The 21,223-nt window shown below is 40.0% G+C and overlaps 1 protein-coding gene across 2 annotated transcripts in view; it reads right to left on the bottom strand.

Annotated features, from left to right (window-relative positions):
• LOC136835318 (trichohyalin-like) overlaps positions 1 to 21,223 on the bottom strand; it is a 316,755-nt gene that overhangs the window by 133,918 nt on the left and 161,614 nt on the right. For both annotated transcript variants that reach the window (XM_067098657.1, XM_067098658.1), the window contains 2 exons: positions 15,080 to 17,653; positions 4,783 to 4,868 (listed from right to left, as the gene is read on the bottom strand). In XM_067098657.1, coding sequence (XP_066954758.1) covers positions 4,830 to 4,868; positions 15,080 to 17,653 — 2,613 coding nt within the window. In that variant the 3' untranslated portion in view covers positions 4,783 to 4,829. The remainder of the gene's footprint in view (positions 1 to 4,782; positions 4,869 to 15,079; positions 17,654 to 21,223) is intronic.

Genomic DNA, 21,223 nt, shown 5'->3' with positions numbered 1-21,223 from the left:
CTATCAGGTCCAATAAATTTCACAAAAGTGGAAAATTCCACAAAATTAGTCCAAATAAATATAAAATATATGAGACTCTTGGACTTAAAGCCGGGAACAAATTCCTGGGGTTCAAGAGCCCCCTCACCACGTCAAGGTGGTCCAACATCAAGGGGGGGTTGTCTGTACCGAGAGAGAGAGAGAGAGAGGACCTTTTGTTTCTAGGCTACGAGAATCCCGATCTGGCCTGGCGATTGACTCAGTGGCATCCCACATATCATTATTTACTACTGGGGCATAAGAATGGTCAGAGCCTAACACTTTCGGTACATACTGTTCTAATGAACAAGAGGGAACTCCATCTTGATAGCAGTCCCATGGACCTTGACAGGTGCCTGGCTGTCCAAAATGTCGAGTAACTCAGGAGGGGCAGCTGGAGATGACCCAGGAACAAACTCGAAGGCAACGATATGGCTGTGATGGACCGACCAAGAATCAACTGAGAGACGGATGGCTGGCCTTGCTCTGAGACAAAGGGGAGATTGAGCAGGAATCCAAAGGGGGCCTAATGAACTTCTTGCAAGGAGGGGTCTACGAAGTCCTCCTTCCTCCAACACCTTGGTGGAATGGAACAAATGGACAACTAAGATGATGAGGAAGATGGAGATCTACGTCTCTTCTCAAATTTCTTCATAATGGAGCTACCAAACTTCTTCAGAAGCGCACATTCGACTCTCTCCAACAGGGAACGAACAAGGGGGTCAGGAGCAAATGACGCAGAAGGTCCAGGAATGGAAACCGATGGAAGGGGCACAGCCGTTGAGGGCACAGTGCAGGCTGAGGTAGTCGCAGCTGTAGGCAGGCAAGCAGAAGTCACAGACACCGTCACTGCACTGACATGGCAGCAGACACTGGGAGATGGGAAGACAAGAGGTGGGACAGAAGGCCACCAAGGGTGGGTTCCCCAGGAAGGCCTAGTGAAGACCAGCACTCTTAAAAGCTTCTCTGCATCCAAGGAGGAGCTGCCTCCCTCCCCAAGAGAACAGAGGCAGCTAAATCAATCACAAGAACTCATGGACCTTTCCTCAAAACTATCTAGAGATGAAACAATAGAAGATGGAAAAGTAAAATCTTCCTGAGATGATGCTGCAACGAGAGGCAAATCTGGTGAAGGAGAGAAAGAGTAAGAAGGAATGGTGGCACCGCCATTGGAGGCACAAGGCTTTCCCATGAAGGAATAGCCAATTTCCTCTTGTATTTCTTCTTACAAAAACACTTCCATTGCTCCAGAGACCAACTGCGACACTGTGAACAGGGGTTACTTACATTGCAATCATTAGCTCTGCCTTACATGCCTTACAGTTCGTTCGGGTTGCCCCAGGTCCCTCAGTATGAGGCACCTCTGATGTCTACCAGTGAATTGCTAATGCATCTTCCGGTATATTTTCCATCTTCCAATCTTGGATGGTCTGGGATGCATCTTAAATATTTGTCGAGCTTATTCTTAAACACATCTACGCTCACTTCTGATACGTTCCTCAGATGAGCTGGTAACGCATTGAATAGACGCTGCATTATTGATGCTGGTGCGTGGTGGATTAATGTCCTGTGTGCTTTCCTTAGTTTTCCTGGGATAGTTTTGGGCACTATTAATCAACCCCTGCTTGCTCTTTCTGATATTTTTAGCTCCATGATGTTTTCGGTAATTCCTTCTATCTGTTTCCATGCCTGGATTATCATGTAGCGTTCTCTTCTCCTTTCAAGACTATATAAATTTAAGAATTGTAGTCTTTCCCCGTAGTCAAGGTCCTTAACTTCTATTCTAGCTGTAAAGGACCTTTGTACACTCTCTTTGTGCAATATCCTTTTGGTAGTGTGGGTACCATATTATATTGCACTATTCAAGTGGACTACGTACGTACGTTTTATAAAGCATAATGTGTTCGGCTTTTCTTGTTTTGAAGTGCCGGAACAACATTCCCATTTTTGCTTTGCATTTTGCCAATAGTATTGCTATTTGATCATTGCATAACATACTCCTATTCAGCATCACACCAAGGTCTTTAACTGCTTCCTTATTTGTGATTGTCTCATTATTACGACCTTTATATGCATATAGCATTCCTTCTTTATCACCATAGTTTATCGATTCAAATTTATCAGAGTTAAATGCCACCCTATTTACCTCTGCCCAATTATATATTTTGTTTAGGTCTCTTTGTAGCGAGTTCCTATCTTTATCACAAGTAATTTCTCTACTTATTCGTGTCATCGGTGAAACTTCTCACTACCGAGTCCTTAACATTACTGTCTATGTCTGCAACCATAATCACAAACAGCAATGCAGTTAACACCGTACCTTGTGGCACACTGGATATTACCTTAGCTTCATCCGATCCCTCGTCGTTTGCAATCACAATCTGTTTTCTGTTTTGCAAAAATTCTTTTATCCATCTTCCTGCTTTGTCCACAATGTTATGTTTTCTATTTTTTCGCTAATATATTATGGTCTACCTTGTCAAAAGCTTTTGCAAAGTCTAGGTAAACCACATCGGTATCTTTTTCGTTTATCATATTTTTATATATGCTTTCATGGTGGACTAACGGTTGGGTTTGTGTACTTTTTCCGGGTACAGAATCATGTTGTCCTATATTAAACTATTTTTCATTAAATGTTTCATTATATATTTTTTCATTACTCTTTCATAAACTTTCATAATATGAGATGTCAGACTCACAGGCCTATAATTACTTGCCTCTAGTCTTGATCCACCTTTGAAAGTAGGGGTAATATATGCTAATTTATGATCATCATAAATCTTGCCTGTATCTATACTTTGTCTTAATAATATTGCGAGCAGCTTTGAGATTGAATGAACCATTTTCTTTCACAAAATGACAGGTACGTCGTCTGGACCTACTGCTGATCCATTTTTAATTTCATTAATAGCCTGCACAATATTGGCTTCAGTAATATCTATGTCCGTTAAATATTCACTATTTTCATCTCTTATTTCTGTATCATATCTTCATTATCAATTCTAGGTGTAAATTCACTCTTATATCTTTCTGCTAATATGTTACATATTTCATGTTCCATATTTCCTTTTTTTCATTCGTTAATTGCCCTTCAATTCTTATTTTATTCATCTTTTTCGCATATGAGTAAAAAATTTTGGGGTTTTGTTTGATATTTTGTAGGGTCCTTTCTTCTAGGTCCTGTTTTTCATTTTCTTTTGACTCTATAATCTTTTGTTCTGAATTTTCTATCTTACTTTTTAGTTCCATCACTTTCCATGCATTCTTTTCTTTTGCAAGACCTTTTTCCACTTTCTGATTTTCTGGAAAAAGATCCTTCTGTCTCTTGGTATGCATGACTAATGTTTACTGTTCTTCTTCAGTATATATTTTTCCACTATTTCCTCTAATATTTTATATAATATATCCATATTTACCTGTATATTATCACTTACGAATATGTTTTCCCAGTCTTTGTTTAATTCTTCATTTATTTTTGACCAATTTATATTTTAAATATAGAAATTGTATTATCCATATCCTTCCCATTTTTTCTTCTCTTGCTTATCTCTGTTTTCATGTGCTTTGGAACGGACTGTTAATTCTATGACATTATGGTCCAAAATACTTGTATTATACACTATTATTCAACATAGTTCACCTTGTTCACAAATACTAGGTCTAAAATATTATCCTTTCTTGTTGGCAGGTGATTTATTTGCTGAATGTTATGTTCTAGTAGCATATCTAATAGCTTTTCAAATTGCCTCTTATCTTCTGCGCTACTATTACTCTCCTTTTTAAATGTATATATACAACCACAGTCTCCTATTCGTTCTTTCCATTCTATGAAAGGAAAGTTAAAGTCTCCAGATAGGAGTATAGTCCAGTCTTTGTGATTTCTACATAAATCATCCAATTTGTCAATTATTATGTCAAACTCTTTAGTATTAGGGGGTCTGTATATTACAATGCTTACTAATTTTTCAGATTCAAATTCTACTGCTATTAATTCACATTCTGTGTTGCTATATTTCTCACAGATTTTTCCTTGATTTACGTCTCTCCCATATATCGCTGTTCCCCTTGATTCCTATTTTTTCTACTGATCTATAAGTTTGGAAACCCTTTATCTGATCATCATTACCAGTCTCTTGTGAGTACCAGGTTTCACTTATATTCATTATAAGTCAAATGAGGAGCAGTTTCGAGAAAGGTAAGATAACGAAAGCATGGGTTGTTACCTACCCCAGGGCATCTCCTGTAGAGGCAGCCTTCTTAGATGATTCATGGGTTTGCATTTCTTGAATGAAAATACACATAGGTAATAACAATATATCACAAAATCACACAAAAACAGAATGAAAAAACCAAAACACCAAGGCATAGAAAGAACATGATGAGGGTATAAAACTGGCTTCTTGCCAGAAAGGGCAACACACGTCTTGCTTAAAGACAGTTAGATATAACTGAGAAGCGGAGAAGTGGCAGGCACCACCCACTCTCTCTCCCTATTGGCTGACACACTGATGCCACCAAACCTTGTTCTATTTTTAACTGGATCCAGCTACGCTAGAGAGATTTTTCCCATACATAAAGACCGGAGGGTTTGTTCCATATGTGAACTTACATCATTCATGATTTGCCTTGCTGCCTGGACAGTGTACTCAAGCCAATATATTTAACTTATCATTAAATGGCAATAAAAAAACTGGGTGCAATTTCATATTGCTACCATAATATTACACAAGCCAGCATTTCATTAAATAAAGTAAAAGCTCTTACCACAAGGTGTTTCCTCCACTGGGACGAAAAAACAACTCTGGTGTCAATCATTTCTCCTGTGACAAATGTGGTTTCGGGCAGCCATCCTGTAAATTGCATAATATTAAAATTTCCTATTATAAGCTTTGAATAAAGTGCAAAAAGATATAGAAATTATGGTGAAATACTGCAACATTGCAACATTCTGCTTTTTCCCAGCAAACCATTTCAAATATCAAGGGGGTACCAGAATGCTCACAGTTTGGAATCGACATCATTGTGAGACTATACACACACTGTAGAGGTTGCAGGATCTTGACTCCCAGCTTCATGGAACAGTCACTGTCTCTTTGATCAAATTTGGGGATATGTGTATGATGTTTACTATAAATAATGAGATCTTTCACCATATTCAAGAACAGCGTCATGAAAGTTTTTACAGAATTTTCATTTGTACAGCTTTTCTTGAGCATGGGGCCAACCTTTCTGTGTTACAAGGGCAGTAGTAAGGTGTAATTTATTCAATTACAGTTTTTTATTCAAGTAGGGGTTTTCGGAAAAATTTTCCTTATTTATTGAGATACTAAACATGGCTTACTATGATATTTCTGAAACCTCCAAATTTCTACATATTTTAAAGTTGATGAGTTAATATTGAAGCATTAGGAAAAATACTGTGTAAATGTTTTTATATGCTGTACCATAAATAATTTAAACTGTACCAACAAACAGAATCATCCTCGTCATCTCAGATAAAGCTACCCTTGTGCTGGCATGGGCTCTTGCTCAAGGGCAGCCTGTAAGCAAACAGAGACTCTCAAAATAGCCTCATCTCTCAAAATCTCGCCAAAGGATTTACCCTGGACATATCTGTGGTATTGCACTAGAATATGAGCATGCCAATGCAGACCGCATAGGTGGGCTTGATGGATGACCTGCCTTCTACTTCTGAGCATTTCTCATGGCATCTAGGACAAAAAATGCAGACTAAGTACCGGCAGTCCATGCTTACCAGCAGCACTGGTTAATGGCGTTTGAGTTTTACCACTCTTGGCTAACAATGTCGTTAACCAGATTTTCGGCGCTGGTAAGCAGTTTATCAGAGACAGTAAGTGGTTTATCAGCAGCGATAACCAGTTAACGGTGCAGTTTATTGGTGATTTCGGTGTCATAAACACCATTTACTATTACTGTAATTATTGTGATTTTCCGGTTAAAGATGATTTTCTTTTATCACAGCAGCCAGGAACGGAACCCCCACCATTAACCGGGAACTGCCTATATAATACCTATGTTCAACTAATACAAAGCAAGACAAGTTATTTTCATTACCAAATTGCCATTGGAAGTGTAAATAATTTACACATTTTCAAGTGATGCAAGCTCTTACACACTGGACCAGACTGGAAACTGCCGAATCAAAACAGCCTTCCCCAGAAATAAACTAGCAATACTGCTTTAGAAGTTTAAATTTAATTGCATGGGATTACTCAGCCAAGAAAACTATTCACAGATTTTACTACTATTCAATTCTTCAATATGTAGGAACAATGATAAACAGTAGAGTTCTCTTGATTTGGAATTTAGTGAACCAAAAAATCAAATATTAGATATTAGAAGTAACCTCCATTCTTCCTAGGTATGAAAACAACAGCTTTTTATGTAGGACTACATATTGCTAGAACACACTGGACACTCAACTGAATTTTGGTAACAAGGTAGTTAAATGGTTATGTAGGAGAGTAGGGAAGCACACCATTCACTTGCCATAATCAAGAACACTTTGTGTAAGCATCAGGGACTTCGTGGAATGGCTGAGGTGGATGGATGTATGATATTTAGGGAAAAAGCCCAGGCACTGAGGCCAAGAAGGCCATTCAGCGCCGTAATGAAGAGAAAATAAATTTTGTTGAGGTTATGAATTCATGAAGGAAATGATTAATAAATAAAATGAAGTGATGTCACCAATAAATAAAAGTATGAAGTTTAATGAATGATGTGATATATACATAAAAAATTTAATGTCATTAAAATTCTATGTGATGTAATAAATATGTTAAGAAATAAATTAAATATCATTAAAAATTTTAACACATTTTAAAAAAGAGATAGCAGAAATATCTGCTTCATCTCCGAAAATATTAGAGGGATTTACCCTGGAAGTATCTTTCTCTTTGGTTGAATTATCTGGGGCAGACCACCAGAATGTGCTCCACTGTTAGTGTCTCGTCACAGTAAGCACACACTGGAGGGTTGCTTCCTTCTAAAATAAACTGATGGTTAAACGAGTGTGCCCAATCCTTAATCTGGTTAAAATAACCTCTGTTTGTCTGTAAAGTTGGAATGACAAACACCACGGTAGTATATTATCCCTAATATTTCTATATTTCTTATTACTGGCAAGAAGAGAAGTCCACCTTTCTTGCCATTTACTTAAAACATAAGATCTAATGGGACCTTTTAGGTCCGTAGAGGCACTTTTCTGAAAGAGGTTTCCGATAAAATACTAGCAGTTTTCACTTCCCTGTCTACCATCTCGTTTCCATGAATCCCCATGTGAGAAGGGACCCAACAGAAAGAGACTGATTTACGCCGACAATAGATACAAAAAAAGTCACTCCTGAACTTTTTGAATTAATGGATGAAAGCTATGATATTTTTTAACAGCTTCTAAGGTGCTTCTAGAGTCTGAGTATATGACAAAATTGGTCACTACTTTGAAAAACTAAATCTAGGGCAGAGACTATGGCTGTTAATTCGGCCGTAAATATTGATGCAGGGTCAGGTAATTTAGCTGTGTATACTGTATCGCCAAGGATAACAGCTTGACCAACACCACTACCTGACTTTGATCCATGTATATAGATCTCGGTAAAATTAGCATGGGTAACGTCGTGCTATAAGAATTTTCCCCTAATCTCTTCTTCAATGCAGTCCTTTTTGTTAAACAGTTTCTTACTTACTAATGCTTCTGGAATAAGCCATGGAGGATTTACAGGACTTTCTACTTCCAGGACTTTCTGGGATTCAAGATGATTATTCCTAACATCCTCATTCAGTCAAATTTGGAATGGTTTAGAAGCTCTTGTACCAGAAAAACTTCGAGAGTCTGCTTCCTTTAGTATTTGAAAGGAGGGATTTTTGGGAGCACTTTTCATTCTAGTCACGTATCGCAACCCTAGCTCTTGACTTCTTAGATCAAGGGGAAAATGATCTGTGCTGACATACATGCTTTCAACAGGCACAGTTCTAAAAGCCCCTGAGCATATTCTCACTCCCATGTTGTACACAACACCCAGTTCCTTTAGCTTTATGAGGGTGGGGTTGATCCTCAGCAGTCGCCACAGGCCTGCATCGTCCTTCTGCACTTCTGCTATCTTGGGATAAGCTATCAAGAGCTGGAAGTTGTCGACACAGTTTCTCGATAATGCGTCTGCCACTTTGTTCGCTGGACCCTTCAGGTACTTGATTGTACAGGAGTGCTCAGCCACTGCTGACAGGTGCTGTTGCTGTCGCGCTGACCATGCATCCGCTGACTTTGTGAAGGAGTGTACCAGCGGTTGATGGTCTATCTGCACCACGAACTGTCGTCCCTCAAGCATGTGGAGGCAGATTAGTGTTGTTGCAGAGGTCATTGGTTCTTTTCCTAGAATAAATGCTATGTTTTGATTTTCAGCCAGAGTTAGTTTCTTTTTATTTCCTTTGAGACATTCATATATGGGGCTCATTATTTTGGCAATGTTAAGTATAAAGTGATGGTAATAATTTATTAAGCCTGAAAATTCTTGTACTGATTTCACTAGTCCTTTCACTTTTTCTGGTAGAGGTTTAACACTTAACGGATGGGATAAACTTTAAGGTCGGCCAATTTAAGAATAAACACATCAATGGAGGAAGATATGCACATGGTGTAAGAAAAAAAATTCTTAAATTTTTTCCCCAACTTCCACATGAAGTTGAAGTGACTATTTACAACCGTGTGGGGCTTCTTTTACAAGACACTCGTAAAAATATGCTAATTTCAGTTATACATGTTTTTTCCAATAATTTATTTTATTTTGTAAAATTATTATTACAGCTCACACAATATCATAACGGATAAGAACTAAAATCAATAACAAATTCTGAGTATATTTGGTGTAAAATATTTACGAGATTTACTGAGATGGGGAGATGCAGTAACTTTATGTGAGGTATACATGTTTTTTTTTCTAATATTTCTTTGTAAAATTACAATTATAGCTTACATATTACCATAAAAGATAAGAACTAAAACCTACGGCAATCCCTAGGTATATTTATGAGCAAATAAATGAAAAGATGTCATGGGAGAGAGAGGGGCAATACTGTAGATTCCCTCATCAAGTCTCTAGGAAAACTGATCGCCCTCTGTCCTGTGCTGAGCTACTACAGCTGCTAGAAGTCATTTATGGACCACTGAAGTGCTATGTACGGTACTGTACATCTTTCCAGCTAAATTCATCCAAATCGTATGGCGCATAATTTTAATGTTCATATGAGTTACTCAAAACCTGTAATATATCATCATGTGATGATGCCCATCAATTAAGGGTTAATGCCTTCTGGGTTCACCTGGTGTCCCAGAAACTCTACCATTTTCTTTGCCCATTCACACTTGTCTTCCTGCACTAAGAGTCTGTTTTAGTATTTGTAGCACTTTCCTAATGTCTTTGAGATGTTGTTTCAAGTTTGGGCTGAAGATTAGTATGTCATCAATGTAAACCACGCAGAATGCAAGGTCCTTAGGAGATGCCACAGTTAGCAAATATGTGGAGGAGGGTGTGGTCTGTCCCCCAGTACTGCGAAAAGGGTTGTTCACCACTGCAGTGATGGACAACATCGACCACAACCCATCTGCAACTACTGCCACTACCTCCTTCCATGGAACTAGCATCTCCATATTTCAGCACCCCACCAAGGAGAACACTGGACAGGAAAGACAGCAACTAAAGTTTGCACCTGAGAAAGTGAGGTCGGTGCCTGAATTGCCGGACACATTCACAAACATCTCACCAGCTTCCTTTCAAACAAAGAACCCTGTGCCACCAAACACTGCAATACCAAAGCCACCCACAGATATCTTGGGGCCACAGCTTGCACTGGAGTATCAGTAGCTAGACAAGGTCATAGTCACCCAGGAAATAGATGATGCAGTGAATCTGACGTGGTCAGCTCATCACGCTTCAATGAAGAGAAGCCCAGAATTTGAAGTAACCATAACTTCATTGCTTCCTCTCCTGCGTGATCAGGCTCATTCTGTTGCTACGATCAAACACGTGATGCAGAAAGTGCAGGATGTCACTGATTTTCTGAACCCTGGCCAGATACCCATAATCACAGCTGATCAGCCAATCTATGCCGTAGCAAAGCAGGTGCAGTGGCAGTGGCCTGATCAGTATGGCGAAGACAAGTATCTGGTAATGTTTGGTGGTCTGCACATTGAGATGGCAGCAATGACATCTCTTGGTACTCTTCTTCATGGCAGTGGTTGGACAGGAGCTCTGGTGGAGGCAGGAGTTGCTTCATCTGGAACTGCAGAATCCTTCCTGTCAGCTGCAAGTGTAACCAGGACACGGCAGATGCACCAGGTTACAGCCTCTAGTTTGTACAAACTCCTGAGGACAGCATACACTGACTACTGTGCTGATAAAGCAAACAACAATGAGCAGGCATTAGAGTTTGAGGAGTGGTGTGACCTTCGAAGACAGCAGAGTCCACAGTTCCACTTCTGGCACATGGTGTTGTCTATGGAACTTGTGATATTCCTACTGATCAGGTCCTTCCGTGAGGCCAATTTTGTCCTCTACTGCCAGGCATTGCATGAGCTGATACCCTACTTCTTTTCCAACAATAATACAAACTATGCTCGTTGGCTGCCTATTCACCTCAGGGACATGCTTACCCTAGAGAGTTCACACCCAGAGTTGCACAAGGAGTTCAAGGCTGGCAACTTTGTTGTGCACAAGACCAGTCGCCAGTTCTCAGCAATGGCTCTTGACCAAGCTCATGAGCAGACCAATGCCTTTATAAAGGCTGATGGCGGAGCCATTGGGCTGACTGAAGATCCGTCAGCACTCAGAAGATGGATGGTGGCTGGCCCAGAGATCATCCGCTTGGTGTCTGCATACGAAACAGAGGTTCAAAGTAAGGAGTCTAATGAGCAGACAACACACCATGAACAAACACCTCATGCGCAGAAGACATTCTTGGAGAGAGTCGGCAAGCTGTCATTGGCTTTGCAACACTTGGGAAGTCCTTTTCAGGAAGAGAGCCAGGATCTGTATTCCATTGACAACAAAGACATTGCCCACCCCAGCTCAGCAGAACTTCTACAGACACACCTTGACAGAGGCCGCACTAAATTTCAGAAGTTTTCAGACTCTTTGGCAAACAATGCAGTCTCCTTCTATGAGCCGATAAAGAAGAACAGAACTGATTTCTTCAGGCAAGAAGCTGCTCCTGTAGAACAGTCAAAGCAGAAACTTCTGAAGGAGGATTGCCAGCTTTTCTCAAAGCTATTTATATCCTGTCAGAGCCGTAAATGTGATCTGCAGGAATTCTTCCAGCACGAGAATCAAACATTCCCAGCTTCCCTTAGTGAGGGTGGTAGGCTGTACACATGTCAGAAGTCTCAGCTGACCTCGGTCCTGGAGAGTCATGTTACACTAGAAGACAAAGAACCAAAGACTGATGTCCTCATTGTAGATGGATCAGCTTTGGTCCATGCCTTGCCACCAAAGAAAGGAAAGAACTTTGAGGGCTATGCACTTTGCGACTTCTTGCCTGTGATACAATCCTATAGCAGCAAGTACACATCATCACATCTTGTATTTGATGTATACAATACATCCAGCCTCAAAGCTGAGACCAGGCTCCAACGTGGTCAAGGAGGAAGGCGCAAGGTGACAGACAAGAACACAATTCCATCCAACTGGCGCAATTTCCTAAGACACGATGCCAACAAGACAGAGTTGTTCCAGTTCCTGGCAGACAAAGTTGCCCAGATGTCTGCCACAAATGTTGTCATTGCCACGAAAGGGTCTGCTGTCCTCAGCACTCATGAGGCTAGTCTTCAGGGACTGGAAAAGTGCTCTCATGAGGAAGCTGACACCCGCATCTTTCTCCATGCCAAATATGCCACAGAACATGGAGCCAAGACCATCACGGTTAAAGCAAATGACACAGATGTTCTTGTCGTTGCAGTCAGTGCTTTCTCCACTCTCCACAATCTAGGGCTAGAGAAGCTATGGGTGGCATTTGGCCAAGGCCAGAGCCTGCGCTGGATTGCTGTGCATGACCTGTGCAACTCTCTGGGCCAGGAGAAGGTGAATGGCATGCTCTTCTTCCATGCGTTCACAGGCTGTGATACAGTGTCAGCCTTCCGGAGCAAGGGCAAGAAGACCGCCTGGCAGACATGGAACATCTTTCCAGAGGCCTCCACTGTGTTCTCCAAACTGAGTCACTACCCTCTCAGAGTGGAAGAGAGTGACCTGAAGGTCCTGGAGAGGTTTGTCATACTTATGTATGAAAGATCCAGCACTGCTGGCACTGTGGATGAGGCTAGACTTGATATGTTTGCCAGAAAACAAAGGGCATATGAGGCCATTCCACCAACCAGGGAGCTCTCCTCCAACACACCAAGCGTGATGCGTACCAGGCTGGTTGTGTGTGGGGGCAGGCCACCAGTGTCAGCCACAGCCAGAGAACCCTGCTGAGTGGGGATGGCAAAAGTCTGGTGAAGCATGGCAAGTCCTCTGGACAACCAACTCGCCCTTAGCCAAGAGTTGCCAACAGCTTACCAAATGTGGATGCAAAGCAGGCTGTCGGGAAAGGTGCAAGTGCTACAAGCTGGGTCTTCCTGCACAGCTCTGTGCACTTGCAAATGTGAAGTCTAGATAAATATTGCCCTCTCTTCAGTAGATAATCTAGCTTGAGCATCCAACGTGTCATGCTATGCCTACCTTCTTATCCTCGAATTTTTCAAAGGTGTAGGTTGAGAGACCTATACATAGATTGGTTGCGTTTAGTCCGTATTTCTCTTTTCTTTTTTATGGTTACAGTCTTAGACACAATGTTGTATGTGACCATACCATTACTATTTCAGTTGAAAATAGCATATTAGTTAAACTGTCTGATCACATGAATATACCATTAAATAAAAACAGTTGGTCTCTATGTCTGCTAGCGCTGTGGATAGAAAAAAAAAACTTTTATGGCAACCATTTTGTACGCCATCTTGGTTACAATTCATTTAGTAAGGGTTTTCAATAAAATGTGTGGTATGGAACATTTTTATAACCTAAAAGTCGAGGTTTAAAAAAAAAAAACTGGCATATTCCATCCAATAGATGCTCCCAAACCAGTGAATCTCAACATAGATGGCGGCCATTTTGAAAAATAGCCGCCATCTTGGATTTTCAGGTGGCCAGCGCCCTTTTCTAAGAGAGCGTAGTCTTAGGAATGTGTGTGCCAAATTTCATGCTTGTTTCACTATCTGAACGATTTTTACAGCAATCTGCTGCACTATGAGTTATGGAGGCTGAACCGGCTGTAACTGAATGTGTAGATGCCAAGGGGGTAATGATTGCAGCCTTATCAATATCTTCTCTTGCCACCGGGACTTGGAAATACCCTTTTAGCAGATCAATTTTCGTAAAGATTTTTCCCGCGTTCATTTGGTTTGTTATGTCTGCCATGTTTGGTAGTGTGTATCTGTTTGGTTTTGTTGTTTAGCTGTTGGTAGTCTCCGCAGGGGTGCCATCAGATTTCATTACCATGTGTAGGGGTGATGCCCATGGGGTGGAGGCTTTCTGGCATATTTCCATTTTCCCTATTTCTTTGGATACCTTCTCGTAGATGAGCTTTTCTGGGGACAGCTGCCTGAATCATGAGTGGATCAGGGGACCTTTATGGTTCAGTAAATATGGACAGTTTTTGCTTACACCCTCGGTGTCCCTAGATCCCAACAGCCCACAAAATGAACTATGGTATTTGCCATGTGTTGTAATGGATTCTTGAATGCTTTAGGAAGAACTTTAGCTATTAATTTTTTTTTTTTTTTACCCCCAAAGTACCCAGTCCCTACCTTTAACTTTTAACTGTCTTATTACCCAGTTTCAATGACTGTACAAGCTCATGCTAAAGAATACTTATGTAAAGCCAATGGTTTTTATTCCCATACGGACAAAAGTAAGTCAACAATGAGCATACTGAAGATTTACAAATCAAATAAGACTGAAATTAGATACAAAACATAAGTACAATATGTACTGTATGGATATGAATCAGGGTATGAACATTTAACTACTGTATATCCAAAAGATTTTCTCAACTTGAAAATAAAGCTTGAAGAAGAATTTTATGAGTTAAAATGGCAGGGTAGATTGAGAAATGACACTGGCAGGATAGACTGAGAAATGAGGGTCGTCTAAGGGAAATTTCAAAAAGTCCCGTACGTAGATGAGATAATGATGAAATGGAGATAGAGATGGCTTAGACATGTCCCTTGCACAAACCCTGGGAGAACAGGACACAACATTGTTAGCTGGGCTTCTGTGGCTGCCAAAGGTTCCAAAGCTGGACCTAATACTTGGATAAGAGCTATGAGAAGGATGGCTGAAGATGAGTAGAGAAGTGTGGAAGGCAAGACTCAGGAAAGACATGAGTGGCAGAATCACACAGAGGCATCACACAACACTGGCAGTGATAATGACTATAACTCAGTTCCTAAACATTATGTTACAGTATACACATCAATCTGGGGAACCTTTTACTGTAAATTGTTTGGGCACTTAACTACATCTATATGTGTAACCAAGAATAGCAGAACTTTTTATGAATTTAGCAACTTATACAAAACACACAAGAATGCACACACAATGGCATACAAAACACACAAGAATGTGCACACACAATGGCATATGACAAAGGTAAGTACTGAACAAAAAATTTCAATCTAGTAATTAGTAATTACCAAGTACCCAAAAATAGTGATTTTTATTTTTACTGAATCAAGCATTACTATTCATGGTGTCCACATAGCTTTGGAATTCCTGAGACAAACTCACACATAAACAATGCTAAAAATGCAAAATACATAAACAAATTACATTTATTACTGTGTTCCATCCTCTTACCAAAGATGCTGCTGCTGGAATAATCATTAGATAAAATTTCTATATCAGATGAGACAATTCTGCAGAAATTGGACATGTTCTCATCTTCTGTTTAAGAGAAGTAGAAATGCAAGTATCAGAATGTCACACAAGCTACTAAACTTTGAACACGTTTACAGTACCTTTTCTGTTAGCTGACAATGCACATTTTGGCAAAGCTCTTGAGCTCCTGCTCCATACAAGTTGCTACCAGAGGCATCTGTTTTTTTCCCAGGTGTAATACTTGTTCTCATCTCTCCTTGCACTGCAGTATCAGCCCATTCCTGACAAGAAGAAATGAAACATCTTTCCCTAATTTCTTCACTGCTTTCAATTCGTTCTAGATCACACATTTGGTCTTCTCTCTTTGTTTGGGCACTATCAGTTCCACAAATCAAGCTCTTCCTTTCCCTACTCAATTTTCTTTCTGTCAATTCTTTTCCCAACTCACTTCCTTTTGGCTCTCCTGGTCCTCTAGGTCCTCCTTTATCTTCTGATAACATTTTCTGATTTTTGGAAGAAAGGTTTACATTTTTGGGTCTTACTCTTTCCCTTTTCGCTTCAGTTAATTTCTTTTGATTTGTGAAGGAAAGGTCACAACTACTTTTCTCTCCTATCTCTGCTAATATTTCCTTTTGATTTTCAGAGAGAACATTTTTCTTGGGTCTTCCGCGACCCATTTTTTTCTCTTTTAATATAATCTTCTGGTTTTTGGAGAGACGGCCACACTTTCTTGACCTTCCAAAACTCCTCTTCTCTTCTATCTCTGCTAATTTTTTCTTTTGATTTTCAGAAAGTACATTTTTCCTGGGTCGTCCTCGACCCACTTTTTTCTCGTTTAACAGAATCTTCTGATTTTCAGAAAGAACATTCTTCCTGGGTCTTCCTCGACCCACTTTTTTCTCTTTTAACAGAATCTTCTTATTTCCAGAAAGAACATTTTTCCTGGGTCTTCCTCGACCCATTTTTTTCTCTTTTAACAGAATCTTCTTATTTTCAGAAAGAACATTTTTCCTGGGTCTTCCTCGACCCACTTTTTTCTCTTTTAACAGAATCTTCTGATTTTCAGAAAGAACATTTTTCCTAGGTCTTTCTTGACCCATTGTTTTCTCTAAACGAATCTTCTGGGTTTTGGAGAGAAGGCCACACTTCCTTGACTTTCCACAGCTCTTCTCTTCTATCTCTGCTAATATTTTCTCTTGATTTTCATGAACATTTTTCCTGGGTCTTCCTCGACCCAATTTTTTCTCTTTCAACAGAATCTTCTTATTTTCAGAAAGAACATTTTTCCTAGGTCTTCCTTGACCCATTTTTTTCTCTTTTAACAGAATCTTCTGGGTTTTGGAGAGGAGGCCAAACTTCCTTGACTTTCCACAGCTCTTCTCTTCTATCTCTGCTAATATTTTCTCTTGATTTTCAGAAATAACATTTTTCCTGGGTCTTCCTCGACCCACTTTTTTCTCTTTTAACAGAATCTTCTTATTTCCAGAAAAAACATTCTTCCTGGGTTTTCCTTGACCTATTTTTTTCTCTTTTAGCAGAATCTTCTGATTTTCAGAAAGAACATTTTTCCTAGGTCTTCCTCGACCCACTTTTTTCTCTTTTAACAGAATCTTTTGGGTTTTGGAGAGAAGGCCACACTTCCTTGACCTTCCACAACTCTTCTTCTCTTCTATCTCTGCTAATGTTTTCTTCTGATTTTCAGAAAGAACATTTTTCCTGGGTCGTCCTCGACCCACTTTCTTCTCTTGTAACAGAATCTTCTGATTTTCAGAAAGAACATTTTTCCTAGGTCTTCCTTGACCCATTTTTTTCTCTTTTAACAGAATCTTCTGGGTTTTGGAGAGAAGGCCACACTTCCTTGACCTTCCACAACTCTTCTTCTTGTCTATCTCTGCTAATATTTTCTTCTGATTTTCAGAAAGAACATTTTTCCTGGGTTGTCCTCGACCCACTTTTTTCTCTTTTAACAGAATCTTCTGATTTTCAGAAAGAACATTTTTCCTGGGTCGTCCTCGACCCACTTTTTTCTCTTTCAACAGTCTCTTCTGATTTTCAAAAAGATTCTTCCTGGGTCTTCCTCGACCCATTTTTTTCTCTTTTAATATAATCTTTTGGCTTTTGGAGAGAACGCCATACTTCCTTGGCCTTCCACGACTCCTTTTCTTTTCTATCTCAGCTAATATTTTCTTTTGATTTTCTGAAAGGAGGATATTTTCCCTAGTTCTTCCTTGACCCATTCTTTTCTCTTCTAATAGCTTCATCTGATTTTTGGGGAGAAGACCATAATTCCTTAGCTTTCTACAACTCGTTCTCTCTTCTACTTCTGCTAATATTTCGCTTTGATTTTCAGAAAAGACATTCTTACAAATTCTTTCTACACCCATTTTTTTCTCTTCTAATTGTTTCTTCTGGTTTTTGCATCGAAAGTCATACTTATCTATCTCTGATAATATTTTCTTTTGATTTTCAGTATGGATTGGCCCTTCATGACTCTGTTTTTCTTTTCTTTCTGCTACAATTTTCTTTTGATTGTTGAAAAGGACATTCTTCACTGATCTTCCTTGATTTCTTTTCTCTTCTAATACTTTCTTTGGAGTTTCAATATCTTCCTGCATGGTATCTTGGCATTCCGAATTACTGTTCAAGTCTGAGGAAACCCTTACAATTTTTCTTTTCTTGTTTCTGTGAGGTTCATCATCAGACCCACAAGCTCTCTGACAAGGAAATAAATACAAGGAAATAAATACAAGCTATAGAGAAAAATATAATACATTTCAAAAACATTATATTTTCAATAGAAACTTATTGCTTTTACAGAGGATTGTGTGCCTGTGCCAAACCCCACACACACTTCAAGATGCACCAAAGTACCTTAGTTCTGGCACAAGTCCCAATGGTTCTGCATGCAAAGTAAATAGGGCCACTAAGTGTGCTGTTAGTTAAGAAACCTATGACTTTTACTTTGCCTAAATGGTTACTTCATTATGTAAGTCAGAGCATCTGTTCTCCAAGCCAAAACCCACCAACTTGAACATGTCATATTCCAAATTCAAAGACTGTGTGATATCCAAAGGCCCTTAGGACTAACATGAGGCCATGACATGATCAGGGTCCTTGCTGGTAAAACAGTCCTCTGTAATGTGGCCCTGTATTACAAAAACATGAATGTGTACACTGGCTAATGAGACCTAAGATGAGAAAGTTTAGAGATTGGCTGAGGGGACGTCTCCCCCCAGATGAAAAATTTCTTGCCATTTACTGCAGGACCAATAAACATATTTATGGTTAACACTGCATAGATAAAATCTTGTGAAGGTAAATGGTCAACAACAACAACAACAACGAGAGAGAGAGAGAGAGAGAGAGAGAGAGAGAGAGAGAGAGAGAGAGAGAGAGAGAGAGAGTCTGTCTTACTATATCTAAGAAAGCAGAGAACCTTTGTCTACAAGGTTCCAGGTGCTGGAATAGGTGCTGAAAATTCCTCTAGAGCGGCACCCTGAGCAATACACAAACTGCTGGTTCTGACACAAGGCCACGGTTGTTTTCCATTTAATTAAGGATAGAACCAATGATAACTTTAAATATCCCCTTATTGAGAGAAGACATTCAAGCATTTCCCAGCAGTTAGGTGTCAGATGCAGAAGTTAGTGGAAGTGCATGGAATTCTGTAGTTTAAGTCGATTTCCCCTTAATGGAAAAATAAGAGACATCTACCAAGAAGCTAGAAAGTCTGAAAATCATTTGCTCTGAGGCTACAAGGGCTCTACAGGAGTTATTGAGGAATTCTTGAAATTGAAATTTGCTCAATAATTCCTTCGAGCAGACAGAGGGAGAATGCCTTTGAGTCTTAATCAGGCCAAACTTAAAGAAACACATCCACTGCTCAAGCCTGAGGGCCCTCAAAGGAGTAGTAATCAACTGGTTGTTCCTTGTAATCTGCATGCTAATAAGTCCACATTTGAGCGCTCCTCTAATCCCACAGCAACTGACGAACTTGCGGATGTAATGGGCACTGTGTGTAGTTTTGTTCTTTATGAATCCTCAATCACCAAAAACATTGTCCTTCTGCATTATGAATTATCATCAAACCAATATCATGTTGTTCATTTCACTCAAAGAAGCCATCTTCCAACTATGACTTCGTTTCTGACCAGGGATAAACCTGCTAGGATTCTTCAATGGTCTTTCCACCGCCCTGAAGTCTTGTAAGCTTTACCAGGTGTAGTGTTGACCATTCTACGGTGCGTGGAAGTGGAAAGACACCTGCCAAAATTCTTTGTTTTGTGTTACACGACAGGTGGAAAAAAAAAACCTGGACATAGGTTTAAGAATAAAAATAGTCAACTCTTGGGTACAGCGTCCATCCTACAGAACCTGGAGACAATGATGGTCCTGGACCACTTACAGGTTTAACAAATGTTAGCTGTAAGTTGTAGTCTCTTATGCTGAGACTTATAGGTTATAGAGCCTGATCATTCCGACTAATTCCCCAGTGAGGCCTTGTTTCATAATAAAGAAAGCCCTTACTGCTTAGGAAGCTTTCTTCAGGGCTAAAATTCTTCAAATAGCAAGTGTAAATTTCAAGTACCATCACCACATCATGGAGTTACGAAAGCAGACTGAAAATCATAATGCACAGAGACTAAGCAAGTTGAAGTAACAGATCCTTGGCCTTTGGAATACTGTTGACAGAGTTGGCCAACTTGAACCAGTTTACTCAAGAGAAAAGAGTTCTTGTTCCTAAAAGTTGACACCATCCACCTATGGGCAACAAATTCCCCATGAACACTTACTGTATACCTGTGCTGTATACGAGCCAAAACATAGTGCCCTGAACAGCAATACCCCCTCTGTAAATAGACCTTGAAGGAACTTGCATGACTGGTGTGAGAAAAATGTCTCCTGCACACCAAAACATGATTGTTCTTTTGGAAAATCACTAAAACCATGCTGGAAAAACCAAAAAGCATGGGGACAGACAAAGTAATTCGGTCTCAATGTGTCTACCACTGATGCCAATCTCCAGTTGCTTATGGAGCTAGGAAAACGTCAGAGGTAAAATCCCAATGAATTACCACCTGGTCCATTTCATTCTCTCTAATATACAACCTCCTACTAAATGAGAGACACCTGCTGGAAAAGGCAAAGGAACAGCTATAGGCAACTAAACCAGTGGAGGGTACCTTAAAAGGAATCATAACTCTCCTTTAGTGTCATCATGTAAGGTTCTGCTCCCACATCTCTAAAACACATGCCAGAAGGCCTGCAATTGGCCATCTACCAGAACCTGGGGGATGAACTTATCCCAAAGAGGTATAAAAGATTTGTATCAATATATCCTCCCTTATTGCCTAAACCTGTGCAGCATAAGGCTTTACTACAGATAGGGGCATAAGTGCTCTCACTTCTTCCAAACCAAGTTAGTATAAGTACGAGAACATTAGTCTGCAGCATCAGAAACGAGTTTGACTGCACAAGTTAAAAGCTAACACTCTTCCTCGCTCCTTACGCTGGTGCCTCAACCTCTCTAAGCTGATGCAGAGGAGAGACAATCCTTCTTCCTTCTTTCTTTGTCTTCAGCCTTTACCCATCTCTATGGGGTCACTGTTGTGTAAGCCTTCTCCATCTTCTATCTTGCATATCCCATTCTCTTAAACCTTTTTCCCGCATCTCATTTGCTACGTTATCTTTCCATCTGAACCTTGGCCTTCCCTCCTCCCCCATGTCCATGACCCTTCTACACGCATGATCTTCCTCTCTACCCATGACATGACCAAACCACTGCAACCTTCTTTGATACTTCTACCACTTTGTCTGTCCCTCTAATATAATCGTTTCTGATCCTATCCTTTCTCGTGACTCCATATATCCATCTCAACATCCTCATCTCTGCCAGTTCCAACTTCCTTTCTTGAACCTTCTTTATTGACGTCTCAACCCCATACACCATTGCTGGTCTAACTACACTTTTTAAACCTTCCTTTTACTCTTGCATTAATCCTCTTGTCGCACAATATTCCTGATCTCCTCCAATTCACTCAAGCACACTGTATCCTGTGGTTTATTTCTGAGTCCATGTCACCATCATCCATCACACAGGACCCAAGGTACTTGAAAGTGGTAACCCTCTTGATGTCGTGTAAACCTAATTTAGCTGCACCCTGCTTTCCTTCCCTTCCCATCCAGATATTCTGTCTTAGCTCTGCTTATCCTTAAACCTTGATCTTCAAGTGCTTGTCTCCACAACTCTAGTTTTATCTCCACCCCTTCTCTAGTCAGGTCCA

This window comes from Macrobrachium rosenbergii, chromosome 55 (genome assembly GCF_040412425.1).
Source record: "Macrobrachium rosenbergii isolate ZJJX-2024 chromosome 55, ASM4041242v1, whole genome shotgun sequence".
Lineage (NCBI taxonomy): Eukaryota > Metazoa > Arthropoda > Malacostraca > Decapoda > Palaemonidae > Macrobrachium > Macrobrachium rosenbergii.
This window is presented reverse-complemented; position numbering and strand designations above follow the sequence as displayed.